This window comes from Macaca nemestrina, chromosome 3, assembly GCF_043159975.1.
Source record: "Macaca nemestrina isolate mMacNem1 chromosome 3, mMacNem.hap1, whole genome shotgun sequence".
Lineage (NCBI taxonomy): Eukaryota > Metazoa > Chordata > Mammalia > Primates > Cercopithecidae > Macaca > Macaca nemestrina.
The window spans coordinates 181,370,538-181,387,016 of NC_092127.1; the positions used below are offsets into that span (position 1 = coordinate 181,370,538).

At 40.5% G+C, this 16,479-nt stretch overlaps 1 protein-coding gene across 3 annotated transcripts in view; it reads left to right on the plus strand.

Moving 5' to 3' along the window:
• The first annotated feature begins 9,006 nt into the window (after positions 1-9,006).
• Positions 9,007-16,479, plus strand: part of LOC105487900 (transmembrane anterior posterior transformation 1) — a 79,239-nt gene continuing 71,766 nt past the window's right edge. For all 3 annotated transcript variants that reach the window (XR_011621443.1, XR_011621444.1, XM_071093831.1), the window contains exon 1: positions 9,007-9,980. Coding sequence is in view for 1 of the 3 variants with exons in the window: in XM_071093831.1 (XP_070949932.1) it covers positions 9,131-9,980 (850 nt within the window). In the remaining 2 variants the exon portion in view is untranslated. The remainder of the gene's footprint in view (positions 9,981-16,479) is intronic.

Here is a 16,479-nt window from a genome sequence, read left to right on the forward strand (position 1 = left end):
TTCAACCTAAACCCTATAACTCCCATGCTAGTGAATTCTTACTCATCCTTTGAGAATTATGTTGCAACTATCTCCTAGTCTTTCTCTACTACCACATTGTAAAGTTCTTAGGACAAAGTCATGACTTACCTTTATATTCTTAACACCAAGTACAGTTACACTTGTAATTACTGACATGTAATAGGACTTCTCCATATATTTGTTGAACCAATGAATGGAGCTTCTTTAATCTTCACAACAATCCTGCATAGCAGGTATTACTATTGTTGTTTTAAAAAAGCTCAAAGAAGTAACTTGCCCCAGTCCCCACAGCAAGTAAGGAGCAGTTTGGATTCAACCTATATCAGTTTATAAGGTGCATGTTATTTCTATTCTACCATGCTCTGTCTTTCAACTAGATGCAACCAAAATACACATACGGACACAGTTCCTACAAATATGGGATCGAGAGCTGACAGGGGGAGTAATGCATTAAAAAATATTACAACGCAGTGTGGCATGCACACTAAGACGCTAAGATGCATGAACCATGGGTGTATATTGAAAAGAATGACCAAGGGAAGTTAAAAAGACTGTGAGGGAGAATATTAGAGCTGGGGCTTAAAGGATGTGGAAGAGCTTGACTGGCAAAGTTGGGAAGAGAGTCCTAGGCAGATGTAGAAAATAAGTTGTTTTCTTACACCTCAGTTACTGCATCAGAATAAGTTTAGGAAATTAATATTCCTTGAGTGTAGTATAGATGACAAAGCTGCTAATGCCAATATTTTGAAACTCTAAAATAATTAAATGTACAAGAGTATAAATCATCAGCAAGGATGATTTCTCAGAAGCATTGAGCATTATACCGAAAGCGTCTTTCTTGGGTGCTGCCAGAGACCTCAGGCAGGCCATTATGAACGTATTTCTTCATGCCTTGTGCTCATCATTGTATTCTTCCGGGTTCCAAGTGCTAATTAAAATTGCACACTGACTGCCAAAGAAAAAGCAAAAGCACTTACATTAAAATAATGTGTCTAAATTAAATGGCTCAAAACAGAGAGTCTGATTCCAAATTGACATACAGTTCTTACCCTACTCCATAACCATTGGGGGATTAGGCTGAGACTCAGACACAAAATTGAATACATAATGTCTTCTTCCTGATATTTATACTTACTGACAATAATCTAGAACTTTAAAGTTTACAAAAGACTGCTTCCAAGCCATCGACATCCCATTTCATCCTTTCAATAGACTGAAATGATTTGATTTGAGGTTCTGAGGCTAAATATGATTATTTTATATGTGAATACATTGCCTATCATTAAAATGTATCTGTGAGTTGCTGTCAAAAAATGTTAATCCTTAATGAATGATTTATTGTCTTATAGCCAAACAAAACAAAAAAAATTTTTTTTAAGTTTGTTCTATGAATGTTGTGCTGAAACAACTTTTCAGGAAAAAAAAAAGATGGTAAAATGTCTTAACTAGATCCTGGACTTGGACATTGAGAGTAAGACTTAATGCATAGTAAATGTTCAATAAACAGATTATTGTTCCAATTATTCTTGTGAAAATTTTGTAGAAATGCAAGCATATCCCAATATACACCACATTAAAAACAAACAAACAAACAAACAAACAAAAAACCAGAATTACTCTTCAACATGTGGAGATGGCCAAGAGGAAGTGTTGGCAACCTACAAATGCCCTAATTCCTCATTTCACTTCCAGGCCATTCTTCCCCACTCTCCTTAAGTCAAAATGCTCTATCCCAGCCCCATTCATGGTTTACTATTTAGCCTTGGAAATCTCATTCTGCCCGTGCTCTAGCGCCCACCTGTCAGGCCCTTCAGTTGCCATCCTCAGCCCTGTTTTCCATCTGGCAAACAAATCTTTCCAGATCCATCTAAATGCCATTTCCTTCTAAGCTGACCTGGTCATCCCAAAGCCAAATTAATTAATCTCTCCTCTGAACTACCATGGTACTTCATATGGTCTTCCATTGTGGTACTTACTGTATAGCAATGTAATTACTCGTGGGTGGGAAATTCATCTTATTTACCTTTGTTACTCTAAGGCTTTTTACCAGTACTGGGCACATAAAATCTGGTCAACAAATGTATGCTGAATAAGAAATACTAAAGACTGCTGTTTGAAGGTAAGCAATTTCAGATAAACATTATCATTTACAGTAGGGTACCTGAGCTCACCAGAAGGATAATATTACAAATGAATGTCAGCATTTAATGCTAGCCTCAAATAACCAAAGAGGCACCTAAAAAATCACGTGACTCTAGAGCTGAAAGGAGACTTTGAGACAATCTAGCCCACCTTCTGCTACATAAATTAGGTAATAATGGCCCAGAGCACATCCACGTTCCACAACTAATAAGTGGCAGGCCTCCTGATTCTAAGTTTATAGCTTTCTCCATTATATTCTGCTACTCTCTGCATGATGAACTTTTATAGCCTACTGCCATCATTCAAGATTACTTTTTATGGTGTAGTCCCAAATATTTCACCCACTTTGGTGCACACAGGCAAAAGAACAGATTGTTTTGAGAAAACTATCCATTAGCTAAAAACAAATACTCGCATGGGCAAATCCACCTGTGTGTTTATATATGTCCCTGAAGGATTAACGGTTGCTGCCTTTCTAAAAGATTTAGCTTAAAAAAACACACTCAGAAGAAAAACCTTTGCTGATAAGCTATTTTTAAAAAATACTCCCAACATAAAGAAAACTATTTGCTTTCAAGGGAGAAGCCAGTTATACTGTCCATAAAACACCAGTGAAGAAGGCTAATCACACCAATTAGGCATCCTCTGTGGAACACTATCAAAATATCAGAGGGAAACAAATTACAGATTTGGAGTGGACATTGCATTGCCCAAAGTCAGTGGAACCAACTGATTTTTGGACCTTAATTACTTAATACAAGACTGATTTTGTTGGATGCATTAAGATAAAGTAGAAACTGTGTGTTTATCCAGCTAGTAAAAATAAAATCAAATTACATGAAACTAAGTACTATTCAGAAAAAGAATATCTAACCAAACATTTCAGATAATAAATATCAGAACTATAATAAATATTAAAATTGAATATTTAAAAATGGGTTGCAGCACTAGAAATGAATTATTTATATTAAGACAATTGTGTTATTACACCGCTAAGTAGACCGATGAAAGGTCAGAGTGTAATTTAAAAGATGACAATGACCAGCATCTGATTTAGTCTCAGTTTTCTTAGCAATCGAATATTTATGTGTAAATTATACATGCCAAATTTGCAACCCCAGTGTATATCTGTCAAGAGTGGGCATATGCTTAGGAGAACGTGAATTAACGTTAGTACCAGCTTAGGCAAAGTATAATTAGGAGGATAAAAGTGTCACAAGAAAATAATGCTTGCTAAAGCTACAATATGTTTTCTTCTTATTGCTATTTCAAAAAATTAACCACATTCTTTTCTCCTCCATGAAACTGTATACCTAAGTTATAGTATTTATTAAGCATCCACATGGAAGACAAGCAGGTAAAAGTGGTTCATTATTAGAAATTGATACTAAATTGGAAAATGTCAGAAACAAGAGAAGCATTTTACACATAAACATAGACTTAGAACTGAAAAGAAAAGCGAATAGAATAGATGCATACAAAAGGGCAATTTGAAAATCTAAGGCCTTGAAATCAGATAATCTAATTTCTAAAACCTGGAAAGCAGAAACCCTGAGAAAATTTTTGAGAATCCGAAAGTTTATCATGCATTTGCAATAAATTTGGGTATGAAGGCAAAAGAGAGAAATAAATATTTGGGTTTGCCTAAAAGATAACAAACAATAGATCCTTGTAAAAGACTGCTTTCACTTTTTAATCTCAGAAACAAGAAGGAGAAAGAAAAGGAAAAACTGCCAGAATGAAAACACTGATTAATGAACAGAATGAAAGCTAATAACAAGAGCAGGATCACAGCCCAAAAGAGCTTAAAGGGCATCGATGTCAAGAGAAAAATTACTCAGTTACCCTTAATCCATCATAGTTCAACTAGAAACACTAGAAAAAAGCAAAAAACTATCCTAAATACCACGTAAAATCTCCCGATTACCAACTGCTATTTGATAAGTGGCCAAAAGAAGCAATAAATAACTTGCCACTGGGGAATAACAAAAAGAATAAAAACAAACAAACAAACAAACAAAAAACAACTCTGAAAGGCAAAATTCAAAAGGACTAGCAACAGGAACTGGGTGGTAAATAAAATCTCCCCTGCTTCCTGAATTCCAAAATGAAAGCCTTTGCCAGCTAGATTTAGAAAAAAGGATTTTTGACAGTTATCAACACATTACTGGAAGGTCTGAATTTATTCTGCAAAATGATTATTGCTAATTAACCAACTAAATGATTAACACGGTTTGAAACAGCGTCTATTTATTTTCATGGTGATAATGAGAAACACTGTTCTTTTTTCTCAAAGAGATAAATCTGGAATGGAAAGCCTGCTGAGTCATTACCAGGGGCCCTTTCATCAGTATTTTGAAATTTTCCAGAAATTTAAAATCCAGCACAAAACACATTTTATAACTGATCATGAATAAAAGGCCCTATAAGCCAATAAGCCATGAAATTATATAGGTTCATACACTTTTATTACATAAACAGAACCCACCTTTAGGTCTTCAGAACATAATATCCTTTACAAAACACCCCTTTCAGCAAAGTAGTTTTCAAAAAGTCCTATTTACGATGGTTTCTGTCATATATTCTCATGTCAAAGAAATGCTTTTAAAAATGATGTTGCTCATGCTTTAGTTAAGGTGTAACAGGTACATTAGAATCAAAGGCACATTACTTAATTTGTGTTACATCTTCCAGAAATAAAGCGAATTGATGTCCTTTGGAAATCCATGGAATAAAGTCCAAAAAGAATAAAACATAATGCGCATCAGTCCAAAAATGATTGCCAAAGACAGAAATTATTATTACTGAAACTCAGAAATTCAAACTCACATTAATTTAGTGCAAAGGCTTGTTCTGCGTTCAGCAGTATATTTTATTTCTTTAGAACATCAGCTGCAAAGCTGTTTAGATCTTTCAAAAACATCAACTCTTCTTTCTGACGACAAAATGGTGAATGAATTAAATTCAGAACTACAGTTTGTGAAGACACATGACATTTATGATTCATGATAGAAGTCATGTAATGCTAAAATAAAGTTTCAACTGAGAAATACAGATTTAATTAAAACTGTGCTCTATTCAGTGTTTGAATCCATATTATGAAAATCAACCGTACAATGATTACTGAGTAATCATCTCAAATATAACTTCAGGTGCTGTTTAATGTCACCTTACAGCAGAGTTCTTAGACTTAGGTGTGCACGGGTACAATATTGGAAATTTGTTCAAAATGTAGAAACCCTGAGGCCTGGTGTGAGAAACACAGCCTTAGAGTTCTGGAAAGTCACTGAGAAACCATCACTTCTCCTCATGCCCAGAAATGAAGGACTAATGCACAGAACATAAAGGTACATAAAAACTTACATGTCTTTGTTGTTATCAACACAATTATTGCATTTAAACTCTATGCATTCAAACCTTAGACTCAATTACAAAGTGACTGTAAGCATTTCATATTTTTCTACAAATGTTGATAGTGCATGCCTGTCTACTATTTTTATTCAGAAGGGAGTTGCATGGAGTTTAGCCCAGTATTTTGGAGCTAGAAGGGAGGAGGATCGGTCATTGAGTCCAATACTCTATAAGTCAGAAAATGAAGCAGAGAGGGGTCACCTGTGCTCCTTTGGTCAAAGACTTTAGTTGAAGGTCAGAGAGAATCCAGGCCATTTCCTGACTCGGGATTCTTTCAAGTTAGCAAATATGTGATGTTTTTATTACTCAGGAAAAGTGTATAGAACTACTTTCAAAAATATTTTAGGGACAATACACTAGAAGTGTTATCAAGAGATAAACTGCTTTGTAGTTAAAAAGTGAAAACTACAGCCTAAATGAAAGGAAGGGAGAATAAAAGGAAAATGGTACTTTTTTCAGCTCTCATTATACAAGAGATGATGACCCACTTACCAATGAAAAGACACTGAGGGCCACAGTGACCCTCTGAGACCCTCTTTCCAGGGTCACACAGATGAAATATGTGGCCAAAACAGCATCTTTCCCAAGGCTTATAACTGTAGGCCCTTGTACTACACTGTGCTATACCTGGTAGGAAAGAATATAGAAATACAAACTAAAAAACATCACTTATTTTAAAAGTCTTGCTATTTCATGAAATGGCAGACCATAATGATCTGGTATGGACATTAAACAAAAAGAGTTTACTTGCCTCATTAAGATAACTTTCTGGAGCTTTGAATCCATGGCTTATACGTAATGGGTTCAGTATATTTTGTTTAGCCACAAAATCCCAATTGTTAAATCTTTAATTACTGAAATATGAAGTTATGCAATTTATGTTTGAAATCTGCGTATGCTACTCACCAAATTTTTGTTCTTTAAAAATGACTGTTTTGCAATTTTCAAAACATAGTAGCTTCATAATGCATATAGCAATCACAAGACTTTATCAACCTCTGGTTTCTGAACTCACATTCAATATTCATCACTTTCCTCTACTGAAATTACTCCCCACCTGTGGAGTATTTTTTTTCTTTTTAGTGCAGACATGCTACAGTATACCATCTTATTGTTTGTGAAATCAATATTTAAATTGATTCAGGAAAAGTGTATGGAACTAATTTCAAACATCTTATAGAGACAATTCACTAGAATTACCCCTAAAAACAGTTATAAGATAAAACCAGGATTTGGATGACAATGATGGACAATATTGTCATTGTCATCCAAATCTTCATTTAATCTTATAACTTAATTCAGAATGTTATTTGATGCCTATTTAATGGCTAAGGTTGCTATGTTTCTTAAATACTCATTGTTTTTCTAATGGTAATACCATAAATCCAAGCCTGCATTTTTCTTTTTACAACTGATATAAAGTGCATTATGATATTTTGACTGCTATTTATCCTCCTCGGAGAACTGCTGGTTCTTCTATGCTGCATAAATATTTCTTATTTTAAGGTAATTTGTAACCTAATACTTTGAAGATTCCAAATACATATTGGAAAATACTATTTTCCTGGATTCTAACTAAGTTGCAACACGTTGAATTAACTCAAAGAAAACAATTTTCTATATGCAATAAGCTATTTGATTATCTGATTATCAACACCCATACAAGGGAAGAATAGCTGAAAAAAGTATTTTTACTAATGGTTGTTTCTAAAATGCTTTTTTGTATGTTGACTTCAATATAGGTTTGAAATTGTGCAGTTTCACATGTCAGATATAACAAAGCAGCTTCAGTGAAAAGATCAACCGAAGAGAAGCTACAAGACCCTCAACTTGCCCACATCCGCATTCCCACATTTCCAATTTGTTCCTCCTGCTTCAGTCAGTACCTAGCCTTGGCATGGCTGCTTCCTTTTTTTTTTTTTTGGCACGGCTGCTTCCTCCTCTTCTGTCTTTTTTTTTTTTTCTTTTTTTGAGACGGAGTCTCACTCTGCCGCCCGGGCTGAAGTCCAGTGACGCGATCTCGGTGCGGTTCACTGCAACCTCCGCCTCCCGGATTCAAGCGATTCTCCTGCCTCAGCCTTCCAGTAGCTGGGAATACAGGCAAGCAGGCGCCCGCCATATGCCCGGCTAATTATTTGTAATTTTAGTAGAGACGGGGTTTCACTATGTTGGCCAGGCTGGTCTCGATCTCCTGACCTCGTGATTCGCCCGCTTCGGCCTCCCAAAGTGTTGGGATTACAGGCGTGAGCCACCGTGCCAGGCCCTCTCTCTTCTATTTAAAAGGATAGGCACAGCCTTTGGAACCGAATGTCTTTCCTCAGGCCTCATAATAGAAAATGAAGAAAGTTCATTCTGACAACTGGCTGCCTTAGGAAACAGAATTTGGGATTCTTACCCTTCCAGCTCCTGTCGAGTCAAAGGCAAAGGCAATAACCCAATAAATGTGGTGAGACAGTAAATGGAAACTGACATAAACATAGCAATAAAAGCCTACTTCCCTCTTTGCAATCAATACATAATGGAATGGGTATGATTTTACACCATAAAAGATCAGAGAATAATAGAATTTGGGCTGAATAAAGCTTAGAAAGAAGTCACAACACTTTCCATACCTTTTGATTTTCAAAACGATTCTTAAGATTTGTCGAGAATACTTGTTTTCAATCGTTTCAGTGAGGCTCAGTTTTGACCACATGCAACGAAAATAGAGAATTTCATGGAGGATCATCACAGGATTGGCTTAGAAATGTAATCCTGTGAGCTGTCCCGTTTCATAAAGGATAAGGTTCCGACGCCTGCACCGAATGTTCCTCCTTTCAACGAGGCTGGGCTCCTAGCTGCTGGGGCATTTTTAGTCCATCTTGGGCTCTCACCTCTGCCTCCTGCTCAGCTGTCACAATGCCAGGCGGCTGTGCAGCCCAAAACAGCCCACTCCGTTTTAAACTTGCTCAGTTTGCAATCAGGTAACCCGCTACCGACAACAGAACCCTCAAGGTTCGTTTATATGCGGTTCTCAAGTTTAGGTCTAGGGAAGTTTCCAGGAAGCTTAGTGTTCGGGGAGGAATTCTTTTTGCTTTTGCTAATCAAAGAGACACAAAAGCACATCTGAGTCCCGAAGCTGGCACATGGGAAATCGCGGTACCACTGTCCCCTCACCAGAGCGCGCAACAATCACTTGCCGAGCGGGTAAAAGGTCCGCATCTTCCCCGAGCCTGGGGCACCTTCGCTCCCACGGCCCCAGCTGGTGGTGGTCTTGACACCACGCTCGGTGCGGGGTCACACGCCAGAGCTGGAAAGGGGAGGTCCAACCCCAAGTAAAGCGACAGAGTAAGGACACAGTGGTGGCCAAGGGCTGTCTTTAGGGACTGGGGTTAGCAGACAGTGTGGAAAGTCCGTCCCAGCGCCAGCCCTTGAAGCGCTCTGCTGGTCCGGCCGCGGCCCCTCCCCTGCGCGCCCCCACCTGTTGTGAAGCTCCCCAAGCTCCTTCTAGCCCAACTGCTTTGGAAACTGCCAAAGGACACTCAGAGGCCAGGGAATGTGACAGGCAAGCATAAATATGCAGAAGAGATGGAACCAAAATAGCGGGCACGCAGGGCCGGAGCTCACGGGGGTCGGGGATCTGGAGCCGGGACCTCGCCGCCGCGGCCGCGCCCGCGCCAGCGGTGCCAAGACCTGGCGGGCGGCGCCGGCGCACTCCGGGCACCCAGTCTGCAAAAGGGGCCCTGAGCGTGCGGCCGGACACCTCGCAGACTGCGGACAGCGGCCGGGGCGGCAGCCTCCCCGGGGCTCCACGGCCGACCCGCCGCCCGCCGCTGCCATCCCCGGCCCGCTCCTGCCGGGTCCCAGACCCAAGCCCCGAAGGCGCCCGCTCTACGCGACCGCGCAGCCCGGCTGCATGGAGCCCGGCGCGGTGCCCCGGCCGGCGGAGCCAGCCACGGCGCGGGAAACAGCCGCCCGCCACGGCGAGGGCAAAAAGAAGATGGCGGCGGCTGTGGCGGCGGCGGCAGCAGCGGCGGCTGCCTCACACGCGTCGCTGACGCCAATGGTGCGCGCCAGTCGGCGGGCCGCGGATGGCGGCGGCGGCGGCGGCAGCGGCGGCCCGGGCTCCGGCGAGGGGCGGGGCGAGGCGGGGAGGGGGCCGGCCGGAGGCGGAGGCCGGGCCAGAGGCTGGAGGGAGGCGGCGGGGACAGTTTGTTGTGCTCGGAACATGGCGGGCGTTGGCGACGCGGCCGCCCCGGGAGAAGGCAGCGGTGGCGGCGTGGACGGCCCGCAGCGGGACGGCCGCGGCGAGGCGGAGCAGCCGGGCAGCAGCGGCGGACAGGGGCCCCCGCCGGCGCCTCAGCTCACTGAGACGCTGGGCTTCTACGAGAGCGACCGGCGGCGGGAGAGGCGCCGGGGCCGCACAGGTGAGGCGGGCGGCGCTAGGCCGCGGCGGGCACCAAGGGGCGGACTGGGCACCGAGGGCGCCTTGGGACCTCGGCCCCCGAGCCCCGCGGCCGGCGCTGCCTCCCGGGATCGCCCGGGCTGTGGGCGCGCGCTGCCGATGCTCCGCGGCCGTTGACAGCTCCTCGGGCGGGTTCCGCGCGCACCGCCGAGGCTCCCGCGGCAGCGCCAGGCCAGGTGTGCGCTAGAAGGGGTCTGCGGCCGGGAAAGTTCTGTCCGGGTCCCTGCACCGCTCTCGGAAGGTCTTAGGTTAGCGGGCATCTCCACGTCTCGGAGCCAAAACGTGAGAAGCACACGGCTGATTTCTTAATTATATTCATGTCAAGGTGACTTTTTTTGTTCTGTATTTTAAGTGAACTTGAGCCATAGAGACCTGTTAACTTGCTCTCCAAATAGATTTTTCACAGACAGTTGACGGTGTGGTAGTGACCATGAAGTTCAGTAGTTTTGCCCAGTACAGAAATGTTTAACACTCCATGAAATGTTGCATCCGAACTTTTCCTAAACTGAAACTTAAGCCAAAAAAATTGCTAGATGAGAAAATGTGTACGTATGAATGCTACATTCAGTGACCAGTTTTAAACGTATTGTTACAGTGTTACAGTTCATATAAGATCTAGGTTTTTATTCTCATTTAAAAAATTTTTAAAACTTGCATTAGTATTCATATTGCAGTTGCAAATTAGTTTTAAATGAAAAAAGATTTTGAGATGGATGTCTTCTTGAATATAGAGTGAACCCAACCTTTTAATTCCTCAAGCTTTAAACAGCAGCTGAACCATAACTCCATTAAACTTCTTCCAACTAAAAAATTATTTCTGTTGTCCAAAAGGGACTGTGTTAGCCGTTATTTCCTGCAGTTCATGCAAATAACTTTAAGTTGTGAGGCTGATTACATCATTGACTGTACTTGAGTATGGAAATTTTAAGAGTACTTAAGGGGCATAAAGTTGATCAGATGAGATTCTAATTGATTTGCTGATTCCCAGAACTGGACGTAGGTTCGATTTTGAAGCAGTCTATATGAAAATTACAGACTGTCTTGTTTGGTCTTTTTCAATTAACCACTTAAAAATTCTCAACAGTACTTTATTTGCTTTAGTTCTCAGTTAAACATTTGCTTTCAAAAGTATTTACTTTCTGAATTGGCAGGATCTAAGTAAGTCAAAATATCAAATCTCTCAACTGTCTGTTTACTTACTTAGACTTGAATATTAAAAGCACTCTTGTAAATAGAAATAGATGTTGCCAGGCTTCACTATACTTTCTTTAAAATATTTCTCAGTTGCAGGAAAGCCACCATTTTAAAAGCCCTTTTTTCTTGTTTACATGGAGAGGAAATGAAGTTGTTTGAAGCCTATTGATGAGCACAGATCTTGAGCTTGCAGTATCACTTCACACTTCTTCCCTGGCTTTTTCTGGGACTGGATACCTGGACTTCCATGGACTTCATTATACCACGTATCCATTCTTCATCAACATGCTTCACCATGTTTAAGGCTGGATTTTTTTAAACCCATAGTCGCAGGAAGTCATTATCAGGGAGATGCCTCCAGGTTTAGCTGTTGGGGTAGTCCTTGTTCTTTCCCCAGGTCCATTGATTTTGTGTGAGGAGATGTCAGTGGCCACTCCTGCTTTACCAAGTCACACTAGCCTTGGCGATCAGGATTTAGGTAAGAATTCCAAATTCCAGGAGTGTTTCAGCTGGAGCCACTGGCCAGTGTTCTCTCTGAGCCTCCACATGAGCCCTGCCTTCTTTTCCCCTGGTGTCCCTGCTCTGCTAAGTCACATAGCTCCTGCCACTGCTAGCACCCAGCCTGTAGCTCTGATAACCACATTTGTTAGAAGTGTCTCCACTAGAGACTGAATTATTTTAGTCCTTCTTCAGTGCCCAGGCTGCTAAGTCTAGTGCTGCCCTCTTCCCCTCCTCTGTAATCCTCCTTCCCCTCCTTTTAAGAATTTTAAAAAATGATTCTGTAGGAGCTGGCCTGGGTCAGAGGGCCTTTGAGTGGCAGCACCTAGAGTCATTTGGATAGCATTTCTCCCTGAATCAAACTAGTCCTTCAAGGCTAGATGCTCGGACTTAAGGTATTGTCGATTTTTTATTGTCTTGTGTGCCTCTGAGAGTCTAGCACACCTGCTCTTGAGCTCTAGATCCCCCTGCAAGTTAAGGCAGCCTTTGGCTTTTCTTTTTGAAAGTCATAATTTTAGTGTCTTGGTGGCTGAACCATCAGTTCCAAAGTCCCCCTTATCATTTCTCACAAGGAATTTAGGGCTCCTACAGATAAGACATTTGTTGATCAGTCCCAACAGCCTGGAATTCCCTGAATGAATGTACATATTAGGTACTTATCCAAACTCTTTCCATCTGAATAAAATAAATCAAAATGTGTCTGAGGTTCAATGTTTGTTTTATATCTCTCGTTGATTTATATGTTTAGAAACTAGATATGTATATTTGTTTGTATGAACACCTATATGTGCTATATATTGTATTATACATGTGTCTCCATTAAGTCTAAGCTTTCTTTTCCTCATCACTTCGTTCTCAGAACTCCCGTTCTGACTTATATTTAGCCTGGCAATAGGCTGAAGCATGTCTCAGATGGGAGTACTTACACCTTTTAACATAGTTAGAATTGGGAATCCCACTCATCATTCCTATTTTTATTTGCTCTCTCAGAATGGTCATTGTGTATTCCCTTGTTGCATATGTGGTTACTGGCCTTAAACTCTGGATATGGTGGTTATCAAGAACTGCAGATTGATCTCGTATGTATTTTCTTCCTGTCCTTAAAAATACTACCAACTTCTGTTGTTCCTTTTGACATAAAACCAAATAATCAATATTAGGTTTTTGTGCTTGTTCCCCACTCGATTCATCTGCAGAAGTCCTAGGTAGGAGAATTTCTGTATAGCCATATTTTTATTTAGGAATCTAAGTCCAGCAAATCAACTTTGGACTAAACATTAGGAAATCTGTGTTTTTGGCTTGGTTGGGTTGTTGAACTGCTTTGTAAACTCTGTGCTTGCTTAGACTGCTTGCCTAATCCATTTGGTTCTGTTTCATAATGCCACTACTAGATAGTTCAGTATCTGAAGCATCTAGGTTGGTTCTAGTCACCGTGGAGACTTAACAGAAGGCTTGGTGTAAATAAGGGTAGGTAGCACCTGTGAGGATGAAACAGTACCTGTGTAATGCAGGTGTTGGAGATGCATGGGGATAGGTATTGCACAAGAAAGCCTGAAGTCAGGTATAGGTGAACATATTGTTTCTACTGGTAACAGTGCCGTGGACCCATTTCTTTTCTCCTTTAGTAGTGACTCCGGACTTCTAAAACTTCAACTTATTATCCATCTCTTTTGCCTCTCTCCTCTCTCTTTAACTATGGTTAGACCTCTTCTTGCTTCACATCTGTTAGAGATTGAGCAGAGGCAGGAAGAAAGACTGAAAACTCAGAAAAGTCAGCTGAATTTTTAGCAATACCCTCAAAAGATTTTGAGTGGGATGAAGGTTTTAACTATTCATGTTACCTATGTCCTATTCTTTGTGTAATTGAAAATTTGTCAGTTTCTTCTTATAAATACATTTTTATTAAAATATATTTTCATTTAACCAGTCTTCACCTATATCACATAGTTATCCCAGTGGCCCCAAACTTAACCTAATGGATGATTAAAGGGTGACTGATTCAAAAATTATGATCTAGAGCCAATTAATTTGTTTACAAAGAAAAAGAAAAATAATTATAAAACCGGGAAATTACTTGGAGTAACCACAAACCAGATACAAAGTAACATTAGCTTCTTCTGACAAACTATTGCTTTGCTTTTAAAATTCTCACTTGCTTTACTTAATTAGTATATATAGACCAAATGAACAATGAAAAGTTACTTATTTTGGTTTTTGATCAGTTCAGTGCCTTGGCTTTTTACAGTTTTTAACTTTAACCTAGTTTACTCTCTGAAATTCAATCCTAGCAGCTCATTTGTCCTCCAATTTGGGGACTACTTGCATAAAAGAAGTCTCTAGAAAACATATATAGCATTGACTGTCAAATTAATGATATTCTATTCTCATTTGTAATCCTTTGCTTTATAACCTTATGACCTTGGAAAAAGTCACTCCTTTGTTTATACCTGTTTTCCATCTATACATTTATAAATATTCTACTCTTTACTCCTCTAAATGAAACTATAAACATTTTTTTAAACATCTTAAAAACTTGAATATATTGTGTGAAATGGTTCTTTTACTTAATGTTTGACTTAGGAAGGCAGAATTGCTGTTGTATTATTGATTCCCAGAAAAGCTGATTACTAATTGGCCTTGTACAAGAGTGTGTCTCTGTTTAATAAGCTTATCTAATATTTTAGTGTAACCTTAATAAAGTTTACTAAAGTTTTATGTTATTTAAGACTATGGAGGTATGCATATTTCATATTTTCCTAACAGTTATAACCAGTATTACTTTCCAACTTTTTAAATGCTCAATGCTATTTTAAGAAAGATATATTTAGACATATTACTGAACATATAAATATATTTATGATTACTCATTACTTTTAATTAATACTTTTTAATCTTAGGTTCTTATTTCTAAAATAAGCTTTCTTAGAAGATAATTAAACAATGTGTTTTTTATTTTAGGGGTGAGGAAAAGGCAATTTATACTATGCTTTTTCTGAATTTAAGTTCCGGATCACAGAGCAATTCTGTGGTAGGAGACGATATAGTGTAAAAATATGCTGGAGGGGCTGGGTGCAGTGGCTCACGCCCGTAATCCCAGCACTCTGGGAGGCTGAGGCTGGTGGATTGCCTGAGCTCAGTAGTTCGAGACCAGTCTGGGCAACGCGGTGAAACCCTGTCTCTACTAAAATACAAAAAATTAGCCGGGCATGGAGGTATGTGCCTGTAATCCCAGCTACTTGGAAGGCTGAGCCAGGAGAATTGCTGGAACCCAGGAGGCGGAGTTGGAGGTTGCAGTGAGACAAGATCACACCACTGCACTCCAGCCTGGGTGACAGGTCAGAGCGAGACTCTGTCTCCAAAAAAAAAAAAATATATAATATATATATATATATGTATATGTATGTGTATATATATGCACTGGAGGAATTGATTTGGATTTATGATTGGTATTATTTTCCTCATATTACATATTCACAGTTGACGGCTGGGCGCGGTGGCTCACACCTATAATCCTAGCACTTGGGGAGGCCAAGGCGGGTGGATTGCTTGAGCCTAGGAGTTCAAGACCAGCCTAGGCAACATAGTAAAACCCCATACCTATAAAAAATACAGAAGTTAGGTGGACATGGTAGCATGTGCCTGTAGTCCCAGCTGCTAGAGAGGCTGAGGTGGGAGGATTGCTTCAGCCATGGAGGTAGAGGTTGCAGTGAGCCAAGATTGTGCCACTGTGCTGCAGCCTGGGCAACAGAGTGAGACCCTGTCTCAAAAAAAAAAGGAAAATTCACAGTTGACAAAACATAGTTCTTCTAATGTTGAAGCACTTGTTTATGTTATAATTAAATAGTAAAATTTTGTTTGTTTGTTTGTTTGTTTTGAGACAGAGTCTCATTCTGTCGCCAGACTGGAGTGCCTTGGTGCCTTGTTGCACCCTCCACCTCCTAGGTTCAAGCAATTTTCCTACCTCAGCCTTCCTAATAGCTGGGACTGCAGGCACACACCACCATGCCCAGCTAATTTTGGTATTTTTAGTAGAGACGAGGTTTCATCATGTTGGCCAGGATGGTCTCCATCTCTTGGTATCAGGATCCACCCGCCTCGGCTTCCCAAAAGTATCTATTTTTAAAAGACTTTTACTGAATGATATTTCTTCCTGGTAAGATTGGGATAAATGAACTAAAATTAATTGACATCTTAAAAACTGAAATCAGTGTTCAGGAAGTAAATATTTGGATTATTGGAAAAATACTCTTAAAACATAAAGGTAGATGTTTAGCATAACAAATGAGAGTGACTGTTTTGCTTAGAAGGAATGAAATACCACGAAAGTCTGACAGAAGTTAAGATGTACTTAGCTATCAGAGTTCTTGGTGATACCCATAGGTAAAGAACAGTGGCTTTGCTAAATTATTAACCAGGCAACTGTAGCCAAAATTATAGGATAGGTAAGTTCAGATGGGTCTGTAGAATTCTAGAGAGCAATGTTTAGCAAAATAAAAACAAGCAAAACACTGAAACACAGGTGTAACTCGGCACTGGGGATTGAGTGGCGCGCTGGGAAATGCAGCCTTCTCCAGGGAAAGGTGGGAGTGGTCCTGGCGGAGCAGAACCAGCGAGGCTAACTCCAGGGCTCCGGCAATGAGGCAGTGCACCCTCCTACCTCCTTCACCATGAATCACAGCCAAATTATAATTGTCAGAGAGATGGTTGATCATTTTGATATAGGCGAGAGAGTACACTGGACTAGGTGCTATTCCCAGTTTGTCACTTAA